This window comes from Castor canadensis, chromosome X (genome assembly GCF_047511655.1).
Source record: "Castor canadensis chromosome X, mCasCan1.hap1v2, whole genome shotgun sequence".
NCBI lineage: Eukaryota > Metazoa > Chordata > Mammalia > Rodentia > Castoridae > Castor > Castor canadensis.
In genome coordinates, this window is record NC_133405.1 from 50,120,076 (window position 1) to 50,143,616 (window position 23,541).

At 42.5% G+C, this 23,541-nt stretch overlaps 1 protein-coding gene and 1 long non-coding RNA gene across 7 annotated transcripts in view; one reads left to right on the forward strand and one right to left on the reverse strand.

The window, feature by feature from the left end:
• LOC109675692 (glycine receptor subunit alpha-4) overlaps positions 1–23,541 on the forward strand; it is a 27,537-nt gene continuing 3,996 nt past the window's right edge. For both annotated transcript variants that reach the window (XM_074063166.1, XM_020152348.2), the window contains exons 1-8: positions 1–372; positions 3,736–3,866; positions 4,147–4,214; positions 4,816–5,039; positions 5,176–5,258; positions 6,751–6,891; positions 14,057–14,271; positions 19,080–19,229. In XM_074063166.1, the coding sequence (XP_073919267.1) occupies positions 302–372; positions 3,736–3,866; positions 4,147–4,214; positions 4,816–5,039; positions 5,176–5,258; positions 6,751–6,891; positions 14,057–14,271; positions 19,080–19,229 (1,083 nt within the window). In that variant the 5' untranslated portion in view covers positions 1–301. The remainder of the gene's footprint in view (positions 373–3,735; positions 3,867–4,146; positions 4,215–4,815; positions 5,040–5,175; positions 5,259–6,750; positions 6,892–14,056; positions 14,272–19,079; positions 19,230–23,541) is intronic.
• LOC109675694 (uncharacterized) overlaps positions 18,715–23,541 on the reverse strand; it is a 25,713-nt gene continuing 20,886 nt past the window's right edge. Inside the window, exons 3-7 of one of the 5 annotated variants that reach the window (XR_012444336.1) lie at positions 22,437–22,522; positions 22,147–22,230; positions 21,456–21,623; positions 19,705–19,826; positions 18,715–19,155 (exon numbers count right to left, since the gene is read on the reverse strand). This is a non-coding gene — a long non-coding RNA (uncharacterized lncRNA). The remainder of the gene's footprint in view (positions 19,156–19,704; positions 19,827–21,455; positions 21,624–22,146; positions 22,231–22,436; positions 22,523–23,541) is intronic. The other 4 variants (XR_012444335.1, XR_012444334.1, XR_012444337.1 and 1 more) reach the window with 4 other exon arrangements.

Here is a 23,541-nt window from a genome sequence, read left to right on the forward strand (position 1 = left end):
TTGGAGAGTGACTGCTACCCAAAGAGAATCTTTTTTGGCTCCCTGGCCAGCAGGCTGAGGCCCTCCGCAGAGAGTCTGTAGGGTTATCTTTGTCAGGATCATTTTCAGGGGAATAGTTCTGGCCCTTGACTGGTAAAGACAGGGCAGAGGAGAAGAGGCAGAAGAGGAAAGAGAGCACAACTCCTAGCCTAGCCCCACGGGCTTCTTGAGGGCAGCCCAATTTGGAGGAAGGCTTTGTACTTTTGGCGTTCACCCTCACCTTGGCAGCCAAGCTGAGAAAGGGCTCCAAGGTTCCCGTGGAATGACAACTCTTGTTCCTGCAACCCTCTCCTTCCTTCTCCTCTGGACCCTGCCAGGGCAGGTCCTCCTCAGGTGAGCTAAGTGGGGGTAAGAAGGAGGTGCATGCAAACACTGGCTGGGGGGTGAGGGCAGCGGGGTAGCTGGCAGAGTTTCCTCTAAGTTTGCAATAAGCCCACAGTCTGGAATACTCCAGGGAAAGAACACACTCTCCCCCAACCAGGACCCAGGAGCTTTTCACTGCAGATGTCAAGGACCCTGTGCTGGTGTGAGGGCTTCTGTATGGGTGAGTTTTCTAGGCCTGGGTAGGGGTTAGGTAGCTGAGCCCGAAAATGGAGGCCATCTGTCCGTCCACCCAACCCTGTCTCTCTACCAACTGGACCACATATAACTCAGATCTCTAAAATTGACAATAATATCTGTCAGCTACTTGGGCAAGTGGCTTCAGTCAGCATGGACTTGCCCTAAGACCACATCAGGATGGAGCTGGACTACCCAAACCTTGGCTTTCTGCCTGTGTACACATGGCTGCTCACTGTCCCTCGAGGGACATCAAGTAGCAGTCATTCCTTGTAGGCAAGGCATGCTTGGGACTCCTTGTAAATGCCCTCCCACCAACTGCCCCTGTCTCATTGTACCAGGAACCAGTCTAGGTTGACAGGATGAGTTGAGCAGGAAAAATGGCTCTCAAGGTGGAAGGAGTGCAGGTTACCACTGTATTTTCCTCCTCCTCCTCTAATCCAAAGAGCACCCCAGGAGGCTCCTGCTCCATTGCTTGCCCACACATTGCCTGGCAGACAGGAAGAGGTGCAGAGCAGGACAGTAAACTTAGGAGTGAAAAGCAGCTCAAAGTAGAATGGCAGCTCTACTGGAGTTGACAGGATGCAGCACCCAAAGGAGCCTTGTTGGCCCTTTTGGAGGGGAGGTACCTCAAGACCCAAGACTGGAAGTGATTAGAGCAAAATTGGCCTTTCAAGAATCTGAAGTCCAAGTCTTTGTTGTACATATGGAAATGGAGGCTTAAAGAGGGGGCGTAACCTGCCCAAGGTCACTCATGTTTAGGGTAGCTGAATCAGAATTTGCTCCCCCCTCCCACCCCAGGGCCTTGCTTGAGGACTGTTAGTTCTGGATCTTCCTAGGTTCTGCCAGTGTTTGAGACTTTCCAGGAATGAAAGGAACAAAGGAGTGGCTGCACACAGTGACTCTACTTACAGAAGGTGGCCCTAGAAGAGGGGCCTACAGCAGAGATTAGGGCTGAAGACATGAGAGTCCACAGCCATACCAAGGGCCCTAGGATGGGACTAGTGGGAGAGGTGACCTGAGAGTGGAGCTGAGGACAGTGGGGAAAGTCTGGTTGCTCTGTGTGCAGGGCCATGTGTCCTCTCAGCAGGCGGGTGGCAGATGACCAGCAGCAACAGCAGCAGAAGCACCTGCCTAGCGTGGACATCCTGTGGTGAAGCCACAGACTTCTGCTTGCTCCAGCACCACTACCAGCCTCCTCGGATTTCCACAGCCTGCTTAGGCCACCTGCTCAGGCCACCTGCTCTTGTTGCTCCTTCTGGGGGCCAGGGTGGTCTCTGTCCCCAGGGTAAGGGCTTCTTCCTGCTTCAGGGATTTAAGAAAGCAGGACTCTAGGAGGTTACAGTAGGACTGCCACTGAACTTTCCTCACTCTAGTTCCTTGGCAGCTAACTCTGGGCTGCTTTCCTCATGGTATAGTGGTAGATAGATTGAGTGTTAAAGTCAATAGCTCTGGGTTTGAATCTTAGTGGTACCAGTCACTAGCTGTATAATTGTGAAGAAGTTACCTCAACTCACCGACCCTCAGTCTCCTCATCTATATGCAGTTGGCCCTCTATATCCATGTTGAATCTACATCTGCAGATTCAACCAATCACAGATCAAAAATATATTGGTTTTTTTTAATTGTACCTGGACTGAGTAAATACAGATATTTTCCCCATCATTATTCCCTAAACATTATAGTTTAACACTATTTGCATAATATTTACATTATTTTAGGTATTATAAGTAATCCAGAGATGATTTACAGTATATGGGAGGATTGCATAGGTTATATGCAAATACTATATCCTTTTATATAAGGGACTTGAGCAGCCACAGATTTTGGTATCAACAAGGGAGTCCTGGAATTAATGCCCCATGGATACAGAGGGCTAACTGTAATAATGACAATCAGTCTGGAATGACATGAGAACTGAATTAGATAAGGTGTGTGAAGGGTCTAGTATGTTGCCTTAACTTATTTCATTATTCTACCAGTCACTGGCTGGTGCACAGACTTCTTGGGAAATAGAGGTTCACTGAGTCAAAGGAGAATAGGACCCATAAGGACAGTAGTCACCATGCTCACCAGCCCCACCATGCAGCAGCACCCATAGCAGCAGTAGAGCAGTAGAGCTAGCACAGTGACAACAGCAAGATGGAACAGGAAGCTACCTGACCTGGCCAGGAGTCCAGCCTGAGCTCAGCTCTGAGCAAAAATCACCAAGGCTTTGCTGAGCCCTAGTCTCTAGTCTACATGTTGGTCCCTAGTCTATCAGCTGGTCCTTACTCTATAAGCTGGTAAAGCAGACATATGGAATGGGTTTTGATACTCTCAGAGGGAAACTTGTCAGGGGAGAGGAGGCTGGGTTTCTAGGCAAAGCCAAAGCATACTGGCCCCTTTCCCCAAATTAAGATGTTAGTTTAACCTCAGCATGCCCACACTACTGGGATGTTCTCCCATGCCTATAGATCCCTGCTTCCTCACCATAGTTGATTTTACCTGCCTGCAGCAGCCACAACCATGGACTAAAGCATAGCTCAAAACATAGCTTCCTGCTACAACAAATGTCAGAAGCCAAGTCTCTTTCTTCAGAAGCTAGTTTTAAGTTCTAAGAAGTCTCACATGAAGCCCAAGCAACTAACACCAACTTTCAGTAATGCCACTTGTCCTCAAGCCCCTCCCATTCTTGGCTAGTCCAGATCAGAAAAACATTGCAACTAGCAAGATGTCACTTTCATTTCAGTGTTTTCAAAGGACCTTCAGGAAGAAAACACTGGATGAGTCCTCAGCCCAGTGTTTGAGTCCTGACACTGTCACTCACTAGTTCTCAGACTTTGGACAAGTCATCCCTTTTTAAGCTTCCGTTTTCTAATCCATAAAATGGATAGAACAGTTCTCACCTCCAGGTGAATGAGAATTGAGGGTAAAAAACCTAATCTATGTGACAACCCTTTCCTAGGACTAATTGTTGAACTGCCATGTTTGCTTGGGGCTGTTTTTGTTTTGTTTTCTTTGTTTTGTACACTGGTACCCATCCTCTCTTATATTCCTGCCTGATTGGGACACCAGTCAGAGATGGATGGGGATGGATGAGTCTATGAAAAGTGAAAAATAAAACTGGCCTCAGACTTCTTTACATCTCCTGTCCAGGGTGGCCTTGGCAAAAGAGGATGTCAAATCTGGGACCAAAGGGTCCCAACCCATGTCCCCCTCTGATTTTCTGGACAAGCTTATGGGACGAACATCTGGATATGATGCCAGAATTCGGCCCAATTTTAAAGGTAAGAAACATTCATCCTATATAATCCCCTCCCTCCTTACCATTTTTGGTGGCATACTATCCAGTTAGCTCCTGTGGCCTGCACCAAGGAAAGAGGCTAAAGGTCCAGAGTCTAGTTCCTCTAGCTCACAAAGAGCCTCACCTCCCTGTTGCCCATGGGCTTGTGTAACTGCCAGTCTTCTCGCAGAAGTGCTCCCAGCCTGAAGCTCAGGGAGGGAATTTTGGACCTGCTCTTAGCCTCCTGGAATGCTCTGCCAATGGACTATCTTTGCTATCCTTAGGCCCACCTGTGAATGTGACCTGCAACATCTTCATCAACAGTTTCGGCTCTGTCACTGAGACCACCATGGTAAGGGTTCCTGTTTCTTGCTTCTACGGCAGTGTGAATGGGGGAAGCCAACCAGATAGCAAGCATTTCCATCCTCTGCTGTCCTCTTCCTGTTTCATGGTCATGTCTGAAATTGGTCACCAGGAGGACATTCTTCAGCCCAGAATTTCCATGGTTAAAGACAGACTAGCTTAAGTCAACAGTCAAACATGTATAGCTTAATGCAGAGTACATACTTTGGAATCAGAGAAACACTGAGTTCAAAACCTGAATATACCCCTAATAGCTAATTAAATTTACTAAAATCTCTGTTGGTCTCAGTTTCTCATGTGCAAAACAGTGGTCATGACACACAAGGTTGGTATGAGATTTAAATGAGATAATACATATAAAAAGCACTTAGCAGAGAGCCTGGCATATAGAAGATATATACATATATTGCATTTTCCCTTCCCATTTTTGCCATTTCAGCTCAAAGCAGGATCTTTCTCCAGTGCAAAATACCTACTGACCCTAAGATACGCCCCAAACATTTCCTCTTCTTAACCCTCCTGACCATATAGGCTTGCTGGGCCCCTGGGAATCACACTGCTTCTGATGGGCCTATCTTCACACCTCCCAGGACTATCGAGTGAATGTGTTCTTGCGGCAGCAGTGGAATGACCCACGCCTGGCCTACCGAGAATATCCTGATGACTCTCTGGATCTTGACCCCTCCATGCTGGACTCTATCTGGAAGCCAGACCTGTTCTTTGCCAATGAGAAGGGGGCTAACTTCCATGAGGTGACCACAGACAACAAGTTATTGCGCATCTTCAAGAATGGGAACGTGCTCTACAGCATCAGGTGCACCAGGTGGACAGATAAGAGAATTCACAAGAGGAAGAAGCCAGATGGAGGCAGAGGGGTGGGGGAGGGGGTCACTGTGTGTGCTGCTCAACCCAGTAAGCTTATGTCACTTCTTTCTTACTGTCTCCACCAGATTGACCCTCATTTTGTCCTGTCCAATGGACCTCAAGAACTTTCCCATGGATATCCAGACCTGTACGATGCAGCTGGAAAGCTGTGAGTGTCTTTAGAGAGTCCCAGAGCAAGGCCTAGAATAACAGATAAATAATCCCAGCCCTCGTGATATTCCAGACAGGACAAGCCCCTATCCTAGAGTAGGGAGGGCCTTGCCTAACACATGCAAGTGAATTCTTGGCACAGATGAGACTAGAAGCCAGGGCTCTCTGACACATTACTTGCTGAGCTGGCTGTTCCTCAGGGATGGGAAATGGGAAGGCACTAGTCCTTATATACAAATGTACTTGTGCTGGCTGTGGGGGATTATTCAAAAGGCACATCCTCTGCCCAAAGGTATGTTCCCTCTTGCAGTGTCTGAAGTAGGTTTACCTTTACTTCTTTTGAGTTAAGACACTGAAGATACCCAGTGTTGGGCAGGGTAGGGGTACTCTCTGAAATTTGATTCCCCATGAATATAGGTAACAATTTTAGGAAAGTAGGAGAGGACAGTTTCAGGCACAGATCAATGTCTAGGAAGGGGAAGTCAACAAGGAGTTCCTCTATGGCAGAGGTGCCAACATGTAGGTGCTGCCCAAAGTACAGAGTTGCCACTCTCTTATTTCCTGGGTGAGGTGAGACTGAAATCAGGAGAAAGCCACAAGATCCTCAAAGAAGGCTTTAGAGCTGTTCTTTGCACATAACAACAGAGATGCATCCAACATGCCCTGTGTCAGCACCTCAGAGTTCATAAACTACTTTCACATCTGCTTTCCAATTACTCCTTTACAACAACTTTGAAAAATAAGTAGAGCAGCTACTGTTATCCTCATTTTACAGAGAGAAAGTGACTTACCTAAAGTCACACAGCTACTCTAGGTCAAGGCCCTACACTGGATTCTGTGAGACTTGGTGTTTCTGCTCCTATCTTTCCTGACATGTGTGAATATGGCCCTATACATAGTATGAGCTTTCGTGAACTGCTAGCTGTCTGTGAGGAATTTGGCACGTTAATTAACTGAGTTAATATTAACTCCCAATTTGTCCCAATTCAAGGCCCTGGATAGGAGTTGTGATATGCACATTGTCCTACGCACAATTGGCAGGACAGAAATAGCTTTCTCTTCCCTGAGGTGAAGTGGCAGAATCCCTGGCTTTGGGCTAGCTCAGTTCAAGACATGTGGTCGGTACATGTGCTTATTCCTCTGGGCTTGAAATATGGCAGGAGGTTCCCAGCTGGGGTCCTTGAAATCTTTCCAACCCCCTTGCCCTACATTCTAGGTATAGCAGAATAATTTCTCTTTGGGCCTTTCTCTAGCTTGAGAACTAGGTAGGAGAGGAGTCTGGAATCTTCCTGGATTGCCCACTAGGATGGGCCCATAAGACAACTGACCAAGTACCCGCTTCAGGAAAGTTTTCCTTTCTAAGATGAGCATGTATTTCCTAAACCCCAGGTCTTATTCCTCATCTACTCATTTTTACCAGTTCTGACCCTGCCTCTATTCCCACCCAACACCTACACTCTGCAGCTCTCTGCCATCTCTGTCACTTATAGTTGGCTATACCATGAATGACCTCATGTTTGAGTGGCTGGAAGATGCTCCTGCTGTCCAAGTGGCAGAAGGGCTGACTCTGCCCCAATTTATCTTGCGGGATGAGAAGGATCTAGGCTACTGCACCAAGCACTACAACACAGGTAAGAGCCAAGTTTTTTTTTTTTTTGGCTATACTGGGGTTTAGTCAGGACCTCTCACTTGCTAAGCAGGTGCTCTACCACTTGGGCCACTCTCCCAATCCCAAGAACTAGGCTCTTTACTGACTGTGAGGCAGCAGAGGACCTCCAGATGGGAGCAAGGATTAAAGGCAGCCAGATTCTATTGGAGTCTCAATAGGTAAGGCACAATGCTATGTGCTTCATGGTAGTGATTATTAACACCATTTTCAGAAAGAAACATAGAAGTATTAAGAGCTAAAGTCAATTATCCAAGTAACATAGCTAATAAATGGCAGATTTAGCATTCAGTTCCATATCTGGTCCCCAAATCCATGTTATTGTCCCTACTTACATGCTGCAGCTCAAATAAGCCTGTGACGAGTGGCAGGAGTGTCCCACTCCTCCTGGGGCCAATTTTGTGTGAGAGCTGGGAAAACTACATCTGAGAATAATCAATAGCTGTGCTCAACTAGGAAGGAACAGGCCCGAGGGCAACAGCCAGCTTATTGTACACACCTACCACTGCCACCACCACTGCTCAGTTCTCCTAAGATGGCTTGATTTCCCAGGTGTGAAACATGGGCCAGGAAGTAGAGAGGGGTTGTTTTTCCAGCCTGAGTATTCACCCTCTGCAGCTTCCCTAAGAGTTGTTGGTTACTCATTTTTCTTGGTAATTGGCCTGTCAGAAACTCAGACCCTGATAGAGGCAGCAAGCTGAAGAGAGGGAGATCCTAGGTCTCCCATGGTGTGCTGATATCATTTGAGTGCTTCCTATGAATATGTTCATGAATGTATGTGGAGGTGTAGGGGTGTGGGAGTGGGGAGAGTAGTTCACTGAATTTCGGACATGCAAGTGGGAGCAGAAATTGGTATAAGTTTGGAGAGGAATTGACAATTTTAAGTAGGTCAATTGCTTTCAAGTTTTGGTATTCAATGTATTCCCCTGGGGAGTCTGTTAAAATGTTGATTACAGAGCTTTACTTCTCAAAGATTCCAATAACATATGCCAGGAGTGATGTCCAGAAAGTTGCATTTTAAAAGCATCCTGAGGATTCTAACGCAGGTGGCCTAGGAAACATGGTATTTTGAGAAATTTTGGTCTAAAAGCTAAGAGTTCTTTCTATTTATTTATTCGGGAATTCCACTCTTTGGAATGTATTATAAAGAAACATTCCGAAATACTGCATTGACTTTAGACCCCAAGAGGGTTCCTTGGTCACCGTTTATGCTAATAAGACCTTGGGATCATTCTAAATATCCACCAGTAGGGCAGAGGTCAAGTGAATTACATATTGTGCCTGCTTGGTGCAATAGTATGCAAACATTTAAAAAGGATGCTTTCAAGGTGTTTATATTGACATGGGAAAATACAGATGGAAAAAGGTAAGATTCAAAGTTATGTACACAGAATGATTCTATTGTGCCAAAAAACCCACGAATTTAAAAATCCCAGAAGGAAATACTAGCACTAAATGTTTTCAAAGTAGTGTGACAGAATGGATAAGAGTAAGGACTTTAGAGTCAGATAGACCTGAGTTCGGATTCTGACTGCACTATTTACTGTAGTTGGGTACCCTTGAGAAATATAACTTAATCTCTTCACGTCTCAGTACTCTGATCTACAATATGAGAGATAATAATCTTACCTGCCTCAAGGAGTAGCTATAGGATTAAATGAAACAAAGTGTATGAAGTCAGGGCACTTAGTAGGGGCTTGGTAAAAATGAACTTATGAATATTATTCTTTCTCTTATTTTTCTATACTAAACAAGTTTTAATTTTATAATTAAAAGCAAAACAGCTATAACAGAAAAAAAGGAAGGAAGGAAGGGAAAGACAGCTACATAGGAAAGACGTGTCATTGCAAGCAGCTTAGGGTGGCGTGAGGTAGGGTAGGCTCAGGGAACACTAGGAGGTCATAGTGTCATATGGCATGTCAAAGCCTTAATCAGTCACTGATGAAATTGCTGGCCTCTAATCCTAGAGGATCTTGAATTTGAAGCCAGCAGGGGCTACATAACAAGTTTGTGGCCAGATTGGGATACATGATGAGACCCTGCCTCAAAAAGAAAAAGGGAGGGAAGGAGAAAGGGAGGGACGGAAATAAAGCATTGGCCTTGAGGAATAAGGTAAGCCTAGGTCAGAATAAAATAATAATAGTGAACTCTCCACATCCACAAGTTTCACATCCAATGATTCAATCAACTGTAGATAAAAAATATAAAAAAAACAAAACAAAAAAAACCCTGCATCTGTATTGAAGATGTACAGACTTTCTTCCTGGTCATTATTTCCTATATAGTATAATAACTATTTACACAGAGTTTACATTGTGTTAGGTATTTTAAGTAATCTAGAAATGATTTTAAATATATAGGAAGATGTACATAGGCTATATGTAAATACTATGTCATTTTATGTAAGGTACTTGAGCATCAACAGATTTTTGTATCTGCAAGGGGTCCAGGAACCAATCCCTCATGGAAACTGAGAGACCTTTTTTCTTAGGTTATCATAAGGCTCTGCTTTTTAAATTTTTTTTTATTATTCATATGTGCATACAAGGCTTGGGTCATTTCTCCCCCCTGCCCCCACCCCCTCCCTTACTACCCACTCCGCCCCCTCCCTCTCCCCCTAGCAGAAACTATTTTGCCCTTATTTTTAATTTTGTTGTAGAGAGAGTATAAGCCATAATAGGAAGGAACAAGGGTTTTTGCTGGTTGAGATAAGGATAGCTATACAGGGAGTTGACTCACATTAATTTCCTGTGCGTGTGTGTTACCTTCTAGGTTAATTCTTTTTGATCTAACCTTTTCTCTAGTTCCTGGTCCCCTTTTCCTATTGGCCTCAGTTGCTTTTAAGGTATCTGCTTTAGTTTCTCTGCGTTAAGGGCAAAAAATGCTACCTAATTTTTTAGGTGTCTTACCTATCCTCACCCCTCCCTTGTGTGCTAAAGCTTTTATCATGTGCTCAAAGTCCAATCCCATTGTTGTGTTTGCCCTTGATCTAATATCCACATATGAGGGAGAACATACAATTTTTGGTCTTTTGGGCCAGGCTAACCTCACTCAGAATGATGTTCTCCAATTCCATCCATTTACCAGCAAATGATAACATTTCATTCATCTTCATGGCTGCATAAAATTCCATTTTCTTAATCCATTCGTCGGTGGTGGGGCATCTTGGCTGTTTCCATAACTTGGCTATTGTGAATAGTGCCGCAATAAACATGGGTGTGCAGGTGCCTCTGGAGTAACCTGTGTCACAGTCTTTTGGGTATATCCCCAAGAGTGGTATTGCTGGATCAAATGGTAGATCAATGTTTAGCTTTTTAAGTAGCCTCCAAATTTTTTTCCAGAGTGGTTGCACTAGTCTACATTCCCACCAACAGTGTAAGAGGGTTCCTTTTTCCCCCACATCCTTGCCAACACCTGTTGTTGGTGGTGTTGCTAATGATGGCTATTCTAACAGGGGTGAGGTGGAATCTTAGTGTGGTTTTAATTTGCATTTCCTTTATTGCTAGAGATGGTGAGCATTTTTTCATGTGTTTTTTGGCCATCTGAATTTCTTCTTTTGAGAAAGTTCTGTTTAGTTCACTTGCCCATTTCTTTATTGGTTCATTAGTTTTGGGAGAATTTAGTTTTTTAAGTTCCCTATATATTCTGGTTATCAGTCCTTTGTCTGATGTATAGCTGGCAAATATTTTCTCCCACTCTGTGGGTGTTCTCTTCAGTTTAGAGACCATTTCTTTTGATGAACAGAAGCTATTTAGCTTTATGAGGTCCCATTTATCTATGCTATCTCTTAGTTGCTGTGCTGCTGGGGTTTCGTTGAGAAAGTTCTTACCTATACCTACTAACTCCAGAGTATTTCCTACTCTTTCCTGTATCAACTTTAGAGTTTGGGGTCTGATATTAAGATCCTTGATCCATTTTGAGTTAATATTGGTATAGGGTGATATACATGGATCTAGTTTCAGTTTTTTGCAGAGTGCTAACCAGTTTTCCCAGTTTTTGTTGAAGAGGCTGCTATTTCTTCATCGTATATTTTTAGCTCCTTTGTCAAAGACAAGTTGGTTATAGTTGTTTGGCTTCATATCTGGGTCCTCTATTCTGTTCCACTGGTCTTCGTGTCTGTTTTTGTGCCAGTACCATGCTGTTTTTATTGTTATTGCTTTGTAATATAGTTTGAAGTCAGGTATTGTGATACCTCCAGCATTGTTCTTTTGACTGAGTACTGCCTTGGCTATTTGTGGCCTCTTGTGTTTCCATATAAATTTCACGGTAGATTTTTCAATCTCTTTAATGAATGTCATTGGAATTTTGATGGGAATTGCATTAAACATGTAGATTACTTTTGGGAGTATCGACATTTTTACTATGTTGATTCTACCAATCCATGAGCATGGGAGATCTCTCCACTTTCTATAATCTTCCTCAATCTCTTTCTTCAGAAGTTTATAGTTTTCCTTGTAGAGGTCTTTCACATGTTTTGTTAGGTTTACACCTAGGTATTTGATTTTTTTTGAGGCTATTGTAAATGGAATTGTTTTCATACATTCTTTTTCAGTTTGCTCATTGTTAGTGTATAGAAATGCTCATGATTTTTCTGTGTTGTTTTTATATCCTGCTACCTTGCTATAGCTATTGATGATGTCTAGAAGCTTCTGAGTAGAGTTTTTTGGGTCTTTAAGGTATAGGACCATGTCGTCTGCAAATAGGGATCTTTTGACAATTTCTTTACCTATTTGTATTCCTTTTATTCCTTCTTCTTGCCTAATTTCTCTGGCTAGGAATTCCAGAACTATGTTGAATAGGAGTGGAGATAGTGGGCATCCTTGTCTGGTTCCTGATTTTAGAGGGAATGGTTTCAGTTTTTCTCCATTAAGTATAATGCTGGCTGTAGGTTTGTCATATATAGCTTTTATAATGTTGAGGTACTTTCCTTCTATTCCTAGTTTTCTTAGAGCTTTTATCATGAAATGGTGTTGGATCTTATCAAAGGCTTTTTCTGCATCTATTGAGATGATCAAGTGGTTTTTGTCTTTGCTTCTGTTAATGTGGTTTATTACATTTATAGATTTTTGTATGTTGAATCATCCCTGCATCCCTGGGATGAAGCCTACTTGGTCGTGGTGAATAATCTTTTTGATGTGTTGCTGAATTCGGTTTGCCATTATTTTGTTGAGGATTTTTACGTCAATGTTCATTAAGCAGATTGACCTATAGTTCTCCTTTTTGGAGATGTCTTTGCCTGGTTTTGGGATAAGTGTAATACTGGCTTCATAAAATGTGTTTGGCAGTTTTCCTTCCCTTTCTATTTCATGGAACAATTTAAGGAGGGTTGGTATCAGTTCTTCTTTAAAGGTCTGATAGAATTCAGCAGAGAATCCATCAGGTCCTGGTCTTTTCTTTTTGGGGAGACTCTTGATTGCTGCTTCAATTTCATTTTGTGTTATAGATCTATTCAGGTGATTAATTTCCTCTTGGTTCAGTTTTGGATGATCATATGTATCTAGAAATCTGTCCATTTCTTTAAGATTTTCAAGTTTATTTGAATATAGGTTCTCCAAGTAGTTTCTGATGATTTCCTGGACTTCCATGGTGTTTGTTGTTATCTCCCCTTTTGCATTCCTGATTCTACTAATTTGGGTTTTTTTCTCTCCTCATTTTAGTCAGGTTTGCCAGGGGTCTATCGATCTTGTTTATTTTTTCAAAGAACCAACTTTTTGTTTCATTAATTCTTTGTATGGTTTTTTTGGTTTCTATTTTGTTGATTTCAGCTCTTATTTTTATTATTTCTCTCCTTCTATTTGTTTTGGGATTTGCTTGTTCTTGTTTTTCTAAGAGTTTGAGATGTATCATTAGGTCATTGATTTGGGATCTTTCAGTCTTTAATATATGCACTCATGGCTATAAACTTTCCTGTCAGGACTGCCTTAGCTGTGTCCCATAGGTTCCGGTAGGTTGTGTTTTCATTTTCATTGACTTGCAGGAACTTTTTAATTTCCTCTTTTATTTCATTGATGATCCATTCTTCATTAAGTAATGAGTTATTTAGTTTCCAGCTGTTTGCATGTTTTTTGTCTTTACTTTTGTTGTTGAGTTCTACTTTTACTGCATTGTGATCAGATAGTATGCACAGTATAATTTCAAGGCTCTGCTTTTAAGTGAAGCTATGAACTATAGTTTTCTTATCTTCAGAGCCATGGGAAGTAGGGGAAAGTGAAGATGGCTGGCAGGGGAGGCAGAGCACCGGTACACATGCCTGAGGCCAATGTACTTTTTTGTTGGTACAAGAGTGCTGCTGCCTGATGCTCCACAGGCACCCACAGCCCACTGTACAGAGCTGGTTTCTGTTGGGCATTGTTTCCAGATGCCTTCTATCCAGCTCTTCTCACTTGTTTAAGACATAGGCAGTGTTTATTCCAGCATTGTTGCTAGAGAGTTTTGGGGATACTAGCAAGTGCAAGCAAGGCTGCTGAGATCTGAGTGTAGTCTAAAGTAATTGCTTTGTGATATAATAATACTAACAACAACTACCCATGTACTCAACACCACCAAATATATTTTAGCTCATTAATTTTTCTAAGAGCCCACTAATGTGGGTGATGTTGTAATTACTCTGCTTTATGGGTGAAGAAACTGAAGTTCAAAGAGTTTGGGTGGAGCGGGGAGTGGTGGCACATGTAGTTCCAGCACTTGGAAGCTGGGGTAGGAGAGTATGAGTTTCCATACCAACCCACAGGAAGACCCTGTCTCAAAAACAAAACAAAACAAAACAAAAACCTTGATTAAGTTTTGCCAAGGCCACACAGCTAACAAATGAAATGTTCAGGATTCAACCTAACTAGTTTGACTCTGGAATTCTCTTGCTCTTTATCTTCTTGCTGTGCTGTCACTTAAAAGACCTTGTGCTAGAAGTGAAGGTGCTGGGAAAAAGCAGGTGATCATTTTGGCTGCTTTGAGAGCTTTCTTAGTACATAGAAAAGGTGTTTCCTGGGGCCATTTTGAAAGAATCATTTGTGGGCTCAACTGAGGTGCTCTTAGAGGCTGGCCAACAGAGATAGGGCTACCTAAGTCCTCCTCCTCAGGATAAGCTGCATGCTGGAGACCTGAGGTTTGATACTTCATGTCTTTCCTTTCAGGGAAATTTACTTGCATAGAGGTAAAGTTTCACCTGGAACGGCAGATGGGCTACTATCTGATTCAGATGTACATCCCCAGTCTACTCATTGTCATCCTGTCCTGGGTCTCCTTCTGGATCAATATGGATGCTGCTCCTGCCCGTGTAGGCCTTGGCATCACCACTGTGCTCACCATGACAACACAGAGCTCTGGCTCCCGGGCCTCTCTGCCTAAGGTGAGGAGACATGCAAGTGAACCTGCTTGCCATCAAGTTCCCCATTTCCCATTAATCTGATGCTCCCTCCTGCTCACTATTTACCTTGGATTTAAAGTTAAGAAGAACCACTGAGCAAGAGCAGATGTCTAACAATTACTTTTTTCCCACAACATACAGCTAAGATCATTGCTAACAATGTGAAGACTGAGGCTAGGAATGCTGTCTGTCTGGCTAGGAAATGAATACAGACAGTGCCTTACTTAACTTGACTTTCTTCAGGAAATACTAACATGTCTGAGATTGAAAGATGCTTATCAAGTAGAAAGCCCCACTCCCTCATGTTACAAATGGAACACAGCCCAGAGAGGTAATATAACCTTCTCAAGGTCATTCCCCATCAGAAACAGCCAAAGAATTATCAGGATTTTGAACCAACTTCTGCCCTCTTACTGTGTAAGAAATAAGATACTACTAGAAAGATCTAGATGCAGTACCTACTCTTTGGGGAAGAGAACATTTTGAGGTAGCAAACAGCAATTAAAGGCAGATGACTCTGATCTGGGCCTACTGATGTTTTGATTACACAGAAATATTTGTGTTGATGGCACTGGCAACAGTTCTCCTGCCTCATGTCTTCATGTAGGGAATTTTTAGTTTACTTCAAAGTCCTTATGGTTGGCAAGGCACTGAGCAAATCATGGTCCTGAGACCATTCTTTAAGTCAATAAATATTTATTGAGCATGTATTATGTACCAGGCACTACACTTGGTCATGGAGGATAACAAGAAGCAAAAACAACACAATTACTTAAATATCTTGCAAGTGAACATATTCCCTCTTATTCTGATTTGTTGGGAACTAGGCCCTGAGATCTCCCATCTCTCAGTGCTGGTTCCTAATAAGACTTTTTTATTGGGAACTTAAGCAGGGGATAATCTGGAACATCAATGGTAAATTTATGAATTTGTTATGGGGGAGAGTAGTGGTTAAATGTAGGAGATTAAATTCAAGAAGATTTGGGTTTAAATGCCAACCTCATCATTGACTAACAGTGTGACATTAAGTAAATTCCTTAACCTCTCAGTTGCCTTACCTGTAACGTGAGAATGAGAAAGCTACCTCTTCCATAGGGTTATTGTGAAAAATAATGTATATAAATAATATGTAACTAAATAATACAAGATAGTGTTTAGCACATAATAACCACTCAATAAGTATTAACATGCTATAATAATCAGATGTCAGAGTTGAAAAAAATGAGTGTAGGATCTGGGACTAAAGCAGTTAGTATTGTCCCCAATTATTTTTATTTTCTGGGACACCTTTGAGGTAGTCCAAAGTCCCCTATAGGAATAAATGTTGACAACTCAGATCAGGATCAAGTATCTGAGGAAGAGATCATTTTCTGTAAGTATTTTTCCTAGATGGACAGGAGTGCTGAGGAGGCTCTGAGGGGCAGGGTACATTTATTCAAGGGCCACAGGGACAGATGGGACTGTGATGGCTATGTTATGATACTGGCCTGTATGGAGACCAAGGCAGAAAAGAAGTTCAGTCTGAAGAACCGTGACCTGGTTTATTGTCTCTACCAGGCAAGGAGAGTCTTCTCTAACTCAGGGAGATACTGAAATTTATGCCACCTTCTTGCCAAGAGAATTTCCTTTTCTGGTCCCCTCCTGTGAATGAGCACAATCAGTCTGCTCCCAGAAATCACTTAAGTTTCCTCATTTGGAAAAAAATGGATTTTGTTGGAAGATTGTTGTTTGCAAAATTTGGTGCCTTCCTGTCCAATTTTCATGACTTTTTAAAAATAGCCTCTTTGGCCAGTAAGCAAAATATCCAGGCATGCACCCAGAAACCAAACAGCCTCATTAGTCAGTCCCACAGAGCAAGGACTCAGTAAGCTTGGAGCTTCTGTTCACTCTTGAATTTTTACAACCTTAGTTTGGTGGGAACACCAAGGAAAAGAGTTGAGGCAAGACCAGGGACTTCTAAAAGCCACACCAATCCCAATACAACTCTAGTGTCTAAAATGAGAGTAGCAGAAGTGGCCATTCCCCATGTTCCCAGGAAACCACTCCTTATTTGCCCCTATGGGAGTCCCCAAAAGCATCAAACACCATTCTTTGCCAAGTCTTTAATCTCCAGAACTGCAAGTGGGTTAGAGTAGAAAAGAAGGGCTAAATGGAAGATTAGACCCAAAGTTGCAGCAGGGAGGAAGTACCTTATTCTCTCTAGATCCTATAATCTAAATAGCCCTTAGCTTTTGAGATAGGTAGGTAGTGGTGAGAAATGCAGAGAGAGGAAGTAGAAGCCAGCAGAGACAAATATATTGTCAAATCATCCATCAATTCATTCAAAAATATTTTCTATGTGCTAGGCATTGAGTTAGGCATTGGGGCTAGAACAATGAACAACACAGAAATAGTCCCTGCCATTAAAGAGCTCATAGTCTGGTGGAGTAATGGCCACTAGTATGATGGATGCTAAGGAGGTATAGGTAACCTGTGTACATATATAGCAGTAAGGCAACATAGACTGGGATGATCAGAGAAGTCTTTTCAGAAGATGTGGTATCTAAAGTAGAAACTGAGGGATACTTTAGTTATCCAAGTAAAGGAAAGAAGGGGAAGGGGATACTGATGCCTTAGAAAACTACTGGAATAGTTCATTGTAGCAGGGTCATAGGTTGCGAAGGTCACGATGAGGCTGAAGAGGTAGTCAGAGGTACATGTCACAGCAAGTGGAACATTAAGACTGTATTGTAAGGGTAAAGATAAACTTCAAAGGTTGTAAGCAGGGGAGTGATGTGATCAGATTTACTAAAACTAGTCCTGTCTGGGGTTGGTACCAGAGGGAGGGGGAAGGATACAGGGAAGGGGTGAAGGAGGGTGAATATGGCAGAAATATTATGCAATCATGTATGAAAACGTAAAAATGAGACCTATTGAAACTATTCCAAGAAGGGAAGTGGATAAAGAATAATGGAGGGGGTGAATTTAACTAAGATATATTGTAAGCACTTTTGTAAATGTCACAACGGACCCCAGTACAATAATATAATAAAAAAAATTTAAAAAGTCTGTCTACTGTTTGGAGAATAGATTGGAGATGTTAAGAGTAGATTTTGGGAGACCATTTAGGAAACTGTTGCATTCCTTCAGATAAGCTAGAATAGTGAGTGGATGGATTTCTGGGATGTATTATTGGCACTCAAATTGAACAAGCTTTTCACTACCCTCCCTTGTCATTAATTCATTAGTGATCTTCACAGCAGGTATTTGATATCCCTAGAGGCTCAGTGGGACTGGGAGATGGAAAATGAAACAGGAAGCATTCTTAAATAGGTGGCAAAGTGGAGATGCCAAGGGATTCTTAATCAAGGTTACCTAGTAATCCACCACCACCCTTTCAGTGGAATTACCCTAAAGGAATTAGAGTAGGGTTTTTCAACCTTAGCCATTTGGAGTAGGAAACTGGGGGAGGGAGGTAGGATGTTTAGCAGCATTTCTGACTTCTAGCCATTAGATTTGTGTGACCAAATATACCTCCAAAAATTTCTAAATGCCCCCCTAAGGGTGGGGCAAAGTTTTTCCCAGTTAAGAATCACTAAGGCTGGAAATGTAGCTCAGTGGTAGAGCACTTGCCTAGCATGTATGGGGCCCTGAGTTCAATCCCCACCACTGAAAAAAAAAGCCACCAAGGTAGGGAATTTACCCTCTTTACTTGGATCTACAACACTCTCCCTGATCAACATAACAGAAGCTGATAAAAGAAGTCACATATCATGAATCCTACTCCTGCTATGGAGCTGTATGGGTGAGCTCAAAACTATGTAGGGGGTCACTCTGGTTAAGGAGGTAAAAGATCTCATAAACTTGAACTCTATCCCTCCTCCTGGCCTCACCTAGCTGCAACCCTGTTCAAGGAGTGTTCAACCTTCTCAAGAGAAGTGGGAGATAAGAAAATCTTAAAGGAAGACAAGGTAGGATGTTAAGAGGAGAGTACTAGGAGATGGTTAGGTAGATGCCAACAGCACCTTGCAGTTAGGAAAGTGCCACGACGGAGTGGATGGTACTTCTGTGATCCTTCCCTGCTCTCCTATTCAAAGTGAGAGATGAGGCCCTAGCTCAGTGCTGAGCTTCATTCCTCAACAGGGACTCTTGCAAGGAGCAACAGGAAAAACCACAGGGTCAATGGAAGAACAGGAAGAGGGCAATGAAGGAAATCCCAGTCTGTCAGTGAGGCTACAGCCTAAGTAAATTGCAAGGCCACTGAATTGAAAACCCAGAACTTCCAAGTCCTCATGCTACCTTCTCACTGAGTAATCTTTGCTAAGACTGCTTCTTTTGGAGCCTCAAACATCCTTATGTATGTGACATGTGAATCATGAACCCTGCCCAATTACCACTATGTCCATGAGAACCTGAGGGCATAAGAGAGGGCAAATGAATGCCTCATTCATGATCATTGCTGTTTATTAAAGGAAAAGAATCAGAAGAAAAGAATGAAGAGAATAATAAGCAGCATCAGAAGTAGCACAAATGCCACAAGAATAAAGAACAAAAGGAAAAGAAGTCTAGGGAAGAAAGGCTGACAGAAGTGGAGGGTGGAGAGTACAGAGAGGTAAAGGATCATGGGAAGCTTGATCTCTTTCATATGGGTCTTCAGACAATGGGACATGTCGTGGTAAGCTTCTTTAAAAACCACCAGAAATTCAGGATAAAGATGAAAAACAGCAGGCAATTGATATGGGTTGGAAATCCACTGGGTAGGTCATGGAAGGACTCCAAGGAGGTTGATTTCCTGTTGATGGATGTTGTAGGTGTCCTATGTAAAGGCGATCGACATCTGGATGGCTGTCTGCCTGCTCTTCGTGTTTGCCGCCCTGCTGGAGTATGCTGCTGTCAATTTTGTCTCTCGTCAGCATAAGGAATTCATGAGACTTCAAAGAAGGCAGAGGCGCCAACGCATGGTGAGTATCACTAGAGGGCCCCACTCCCTTTCTCCTTCAGAGTCCTTTCCCCCTACTACTCTTCCCATAAACTGAGACCCAATCCAGAGCTCAAAATCTGGACAATTAGGAACCCCAGATTCTAGTCCCAGGTTGGTCACAGTTAATCTAAGTACTTTGGTTCTATTTCCTTATCTAGCCAATGGGACATCAAACCCTGTAAGACAATAGCATAATTAAGAGCATGGGCATAGTACCTGGAACATAGTAAACACTGAAAATATATTAGTATTAGAACCTTATCAACTGAGTTCATATGACATTCCTTTGAGAAGTAGTAATGCTTGTTCCTGGCTCTTCCTATACCCCAGGTTGTCCTACACTAATTGGTAGTTAAGAATTTAAGAATCAGACACTAGTACCTTTCTATAGGAGCATTAAAACAGGGTTCTCATAACTTCCGTAACTAAGTTGGAATTGAAACATCACTACTTGCCTCTTTTGGTTGCTGGGTTTCCTCTTGATCTTCATTAGGCTCCTCAGAGTTGCTGGGCTTCAGATGTTGTTCTCCCTCACTCTTGTTTGTTAACCACATTTCTTCTGCAGTAGAGTGATAACCTGGGGAAATATAAGAGGAAGCTGTCGTCATGACAACAGAGGTAGTTTACCCTCAAATGCTCAGGCAATAGGTGCTAGGTAAGTTGTCATGACAACAGAGGTGCCTGGGCTACTCTTACAGAAGCAAGAGTCTAATTTATGAGCAAAGCTGAAAGCCTACAAACTTGTTACTTAATGTTCAGAGACATGGAGTTCTGGTCTGTCTTGAGCTGACTCCATCTTTTTCTAATCTGAGGCTTCAAAACCAAAGGAGCAAGCACATAATGACCTCTGGGGGATAGAAAATAATTGCCTGAACATACTGTTAAAATTCTGGCTACTGGGGCTCTGGTTATAGCTCAGTGGCAGACAGCTTGCCTAGCATGTACATAGTTCCTGGATTCAATACACTGCAAAAAAAAAAAAAATTCTGGCTCTGGCCTGTCAGAGCCACATCAAGATAAGGCCTCTTCCCTCTTCCTAACATCTGACTACCACCTCAGCTGCTCCTGGGGCACTGCTATTATATGTCCACACTAACAATATCTCACAAACTATCTCCATGGTTTCAGTCCATTGATAAGGTTTCTTTTTGTGGAGGGCAGGGCTTCTGTCTTGTGTAGTTTTTTTTGTTTTTTGTTTTTTTTTTTCTGAATTTACTAATTCTCACCTCTTTGGTGAGAGGAGCACCTAGGAACCTCCTTGGTTCCTAGGCAGCACGCCCTCTACTGGGAAGATGCCAGATAAACAACTACATCTCACTGAGTAAGACTTAAACAGACCTTAAAAGCCCTTCCTGTCTCATGCTAAAAGTTGGAAAAACATATATTGAATTCTTCCCCTGACCCGGGGAAAGAAAAGAGGATGCTCCCTTTTCTAAGATAACTGCCCCCACCCTTTCTTTAGTTACCTACCCACACGTACCAAAATCTTATCTTTGTAATAGTTCTGATTTTCTCAGTACCTACCTTGGAAAAGAAGCAGGCCACCAATCTGCCCAGAGTCCTTTTCTCAGGTAAACTGCCTGTGTTGATGTCCCAGCACCAAATACTGCTATAGTTACTATAGCACTACTCCAAGATAACACTAATTTCACCTCCTGCCCCACACCCACCCAACCCCCAACTGCCCATAGTTTGTCCCCTCCTGATTTTATAAAAGTTGACCCTGAGCTCATAATGGAGTATGTCATAATCAGTGCTCAATTATTACAGTCGTAACAGCATCCGGGGGCCTGCTTAAGACCCTGGAGCCTGCCTGAAAGTAGGCTGAAGTTTATTATTAATGAGAATAAAGCCTACAAATCAAATCTGGGCCATTAATCAAGTCTCTTCTTGAGTCTTCTAAAGCTATTATCTTCTCAGTAGAACTGCAGTAGGAATCCTGGAGGCATCAAGAAAAGGTGAACAAGTTGATAGAAAATTAATCCATTTCTAGAACATTTCTCTGGGCCCTGCTGCTCCAGCTATATAAACAGAAGCCTTCAGTATAAGTAAGAGGAGCCTGATGGTGAGGGTGGGGTGGAGGAGCCTTATGATTTTAGGAAGTCCTTAGCCAAAATCAAAATAGGGGTATTCTAGGAGCCAGCCAGCTTTTAACCCAGTAATAAGCTTAATCATTTTCTTCTCTAATTGATCCTCAACCACCTACCTTCACTACATGGTGGTCTCCTTCCATGTCACTGTCTAAAATAGTTGAGTTTTTTCCCTTGAATCTTTGCTTTGTCTTCCCAACTGTCTATAAGATTCACAGGAAAGGGTGAACACAGCAGTCATGTAATCACTTTTGCAGGTTGATTGTCAAGGACTCTCTGTCAAACTGGACACAGAGAGAGCCTTACCATTATTAATAGGCTAACTTGAGAACTGGAAGAAATGTCAAAATACTGCCAAGTCCTCTCAGAGGTTTGGTCCCAGAATCCTGCTTACTTCTCTCCATCCTTCATCTAGCACCCTCCCTCATCTACAATCTGTTTTCTTCCTGCCTCACTCATTTCAATATGTATCACTCTTTCCCATCTCAACAGGACACCTATACTGTGCCTTCCCTCCCCAAGCTGGGTCTAGAATATCTTCTTTCTCTAGTTTTCTCCCCACCCCCTTACAGATAGATGGAAAAAATGTAGTTCTATGTCAAAAGTCATGGAAATCACAAAGTGGTATTTAAGGCTCCATTGTTCCTCCCCAACACATACATACAAGCACACACCCATCAGAATTTAACCTAAATAGATAATACCCAAACCCAGAACTCCTCACCGTTAGATTTCAGGCCACTCAGCTTAGTTACCCTAACTACAAGAGATACATGTTAGAATCAAAAAGAGGGAAGAGAAACTTACTCTATTGGTCATATTTTTCTCTCTTGCATGAAATGGCATTTTCCAGCCTGGGAAATGTTTCCAAATAATTCCCTTTTAGGTTTACTGTGATTGGAGAAAGGGGGAAATAAATGGATTTATAGAAACAAAAATACCAGTTGTATCCACCTTTTTCCTTCAGAACACTTTACAAACAGGTACATTCTGTGCTTGTTTTCTCTACCTGGGGAGGGGGAGGGGGTGAGTAGTGGGGGACAGGTGGTCTGAAGGACACTGAGTTGGAAAGCAAGGGAGAAAATCATTTTACTTACCCCCTCTCATATTTTTTTCAATTCCTTGGGTGATATTTTGCTTGCCTCTGGTTCTTTATCTCTAAAATGAGCCCAGAAAACCTCCCCTGTAGGGAGAGTGTGAAAATGAATTACAGAAGACATGTGAGGTTAGCCAAGGTTAAAGAGGTTATGGGAATAAATTTGAGCAGAGAACTAAAGCTGCCCCACTACAACAGCTCAGAGTTTAAGTATAACCACAATAGTGAATTGCCTCTGGCCCCCACACATATAACTATCTCCATAAAGACCCTGATAAATCAAGGATAGGGCAGCAAAGCTCTCTGGTGGACAAACTTCAATTCTTTCCTATGCCAAAAGGGCTATTCCCTTTCTAGAGACCATAGGGCATTAGACCAGTGTGCAGGTTGGGGCAAAGAGTAACTGTTTTTCCTGCCAAGTACTCTGCAACTGAGTGAGATTCTTTTGAGTAGACTCTTGGGTTTGAGACCATGAGAGGGTCCTGGCTTCACAAAAACAAAAAGCCATTCCCTTCCCCATATTCCAAAGCATGTGGCTCATCAGTCGATTCATTTAATTCAACAGATATCTGAGTATCTTTCAGGGCCCAAGTACAGTGGTAGGCACTGAGGATACAGCAGTGAACAAGCTCAATGTCGTATCTCAAGTTTGTTTGCTCACAGTCAGCAGAGAAAGGAGTAGGATCTGTTGGTGATTTTCTGGCCAGAGTTTGCCTGTCTCTGATGCCCAGTAATAGGCCTTGTGTCATGAATGGCCAGCTTCCAGTGATGTAATTATCAAGGATCTACCACACCAATGTCTTATCTACAAAGCCACTTTTCATAGTTACAGAGGTCCCATTATAAAGATCTTACGTCTCTAGCTACACAGAGTGTTTAAAATCGACTTTATCTATGTTACAGGTATATATGTATATATGTACATATATATTCATATATATATGTACATATATACTTATGTTATATCCATATTTTGTTCTTATAATTTATAGTAACTTCCTAGGGCAACTAGGGTGACTAACTCTGCCTGGTTTGCCTTGGACATCCCTAGTTTTAGCATTGAAAAACCTAAGTTGCAGGAATCCCCTTAGTTCTAGGCAAACTGA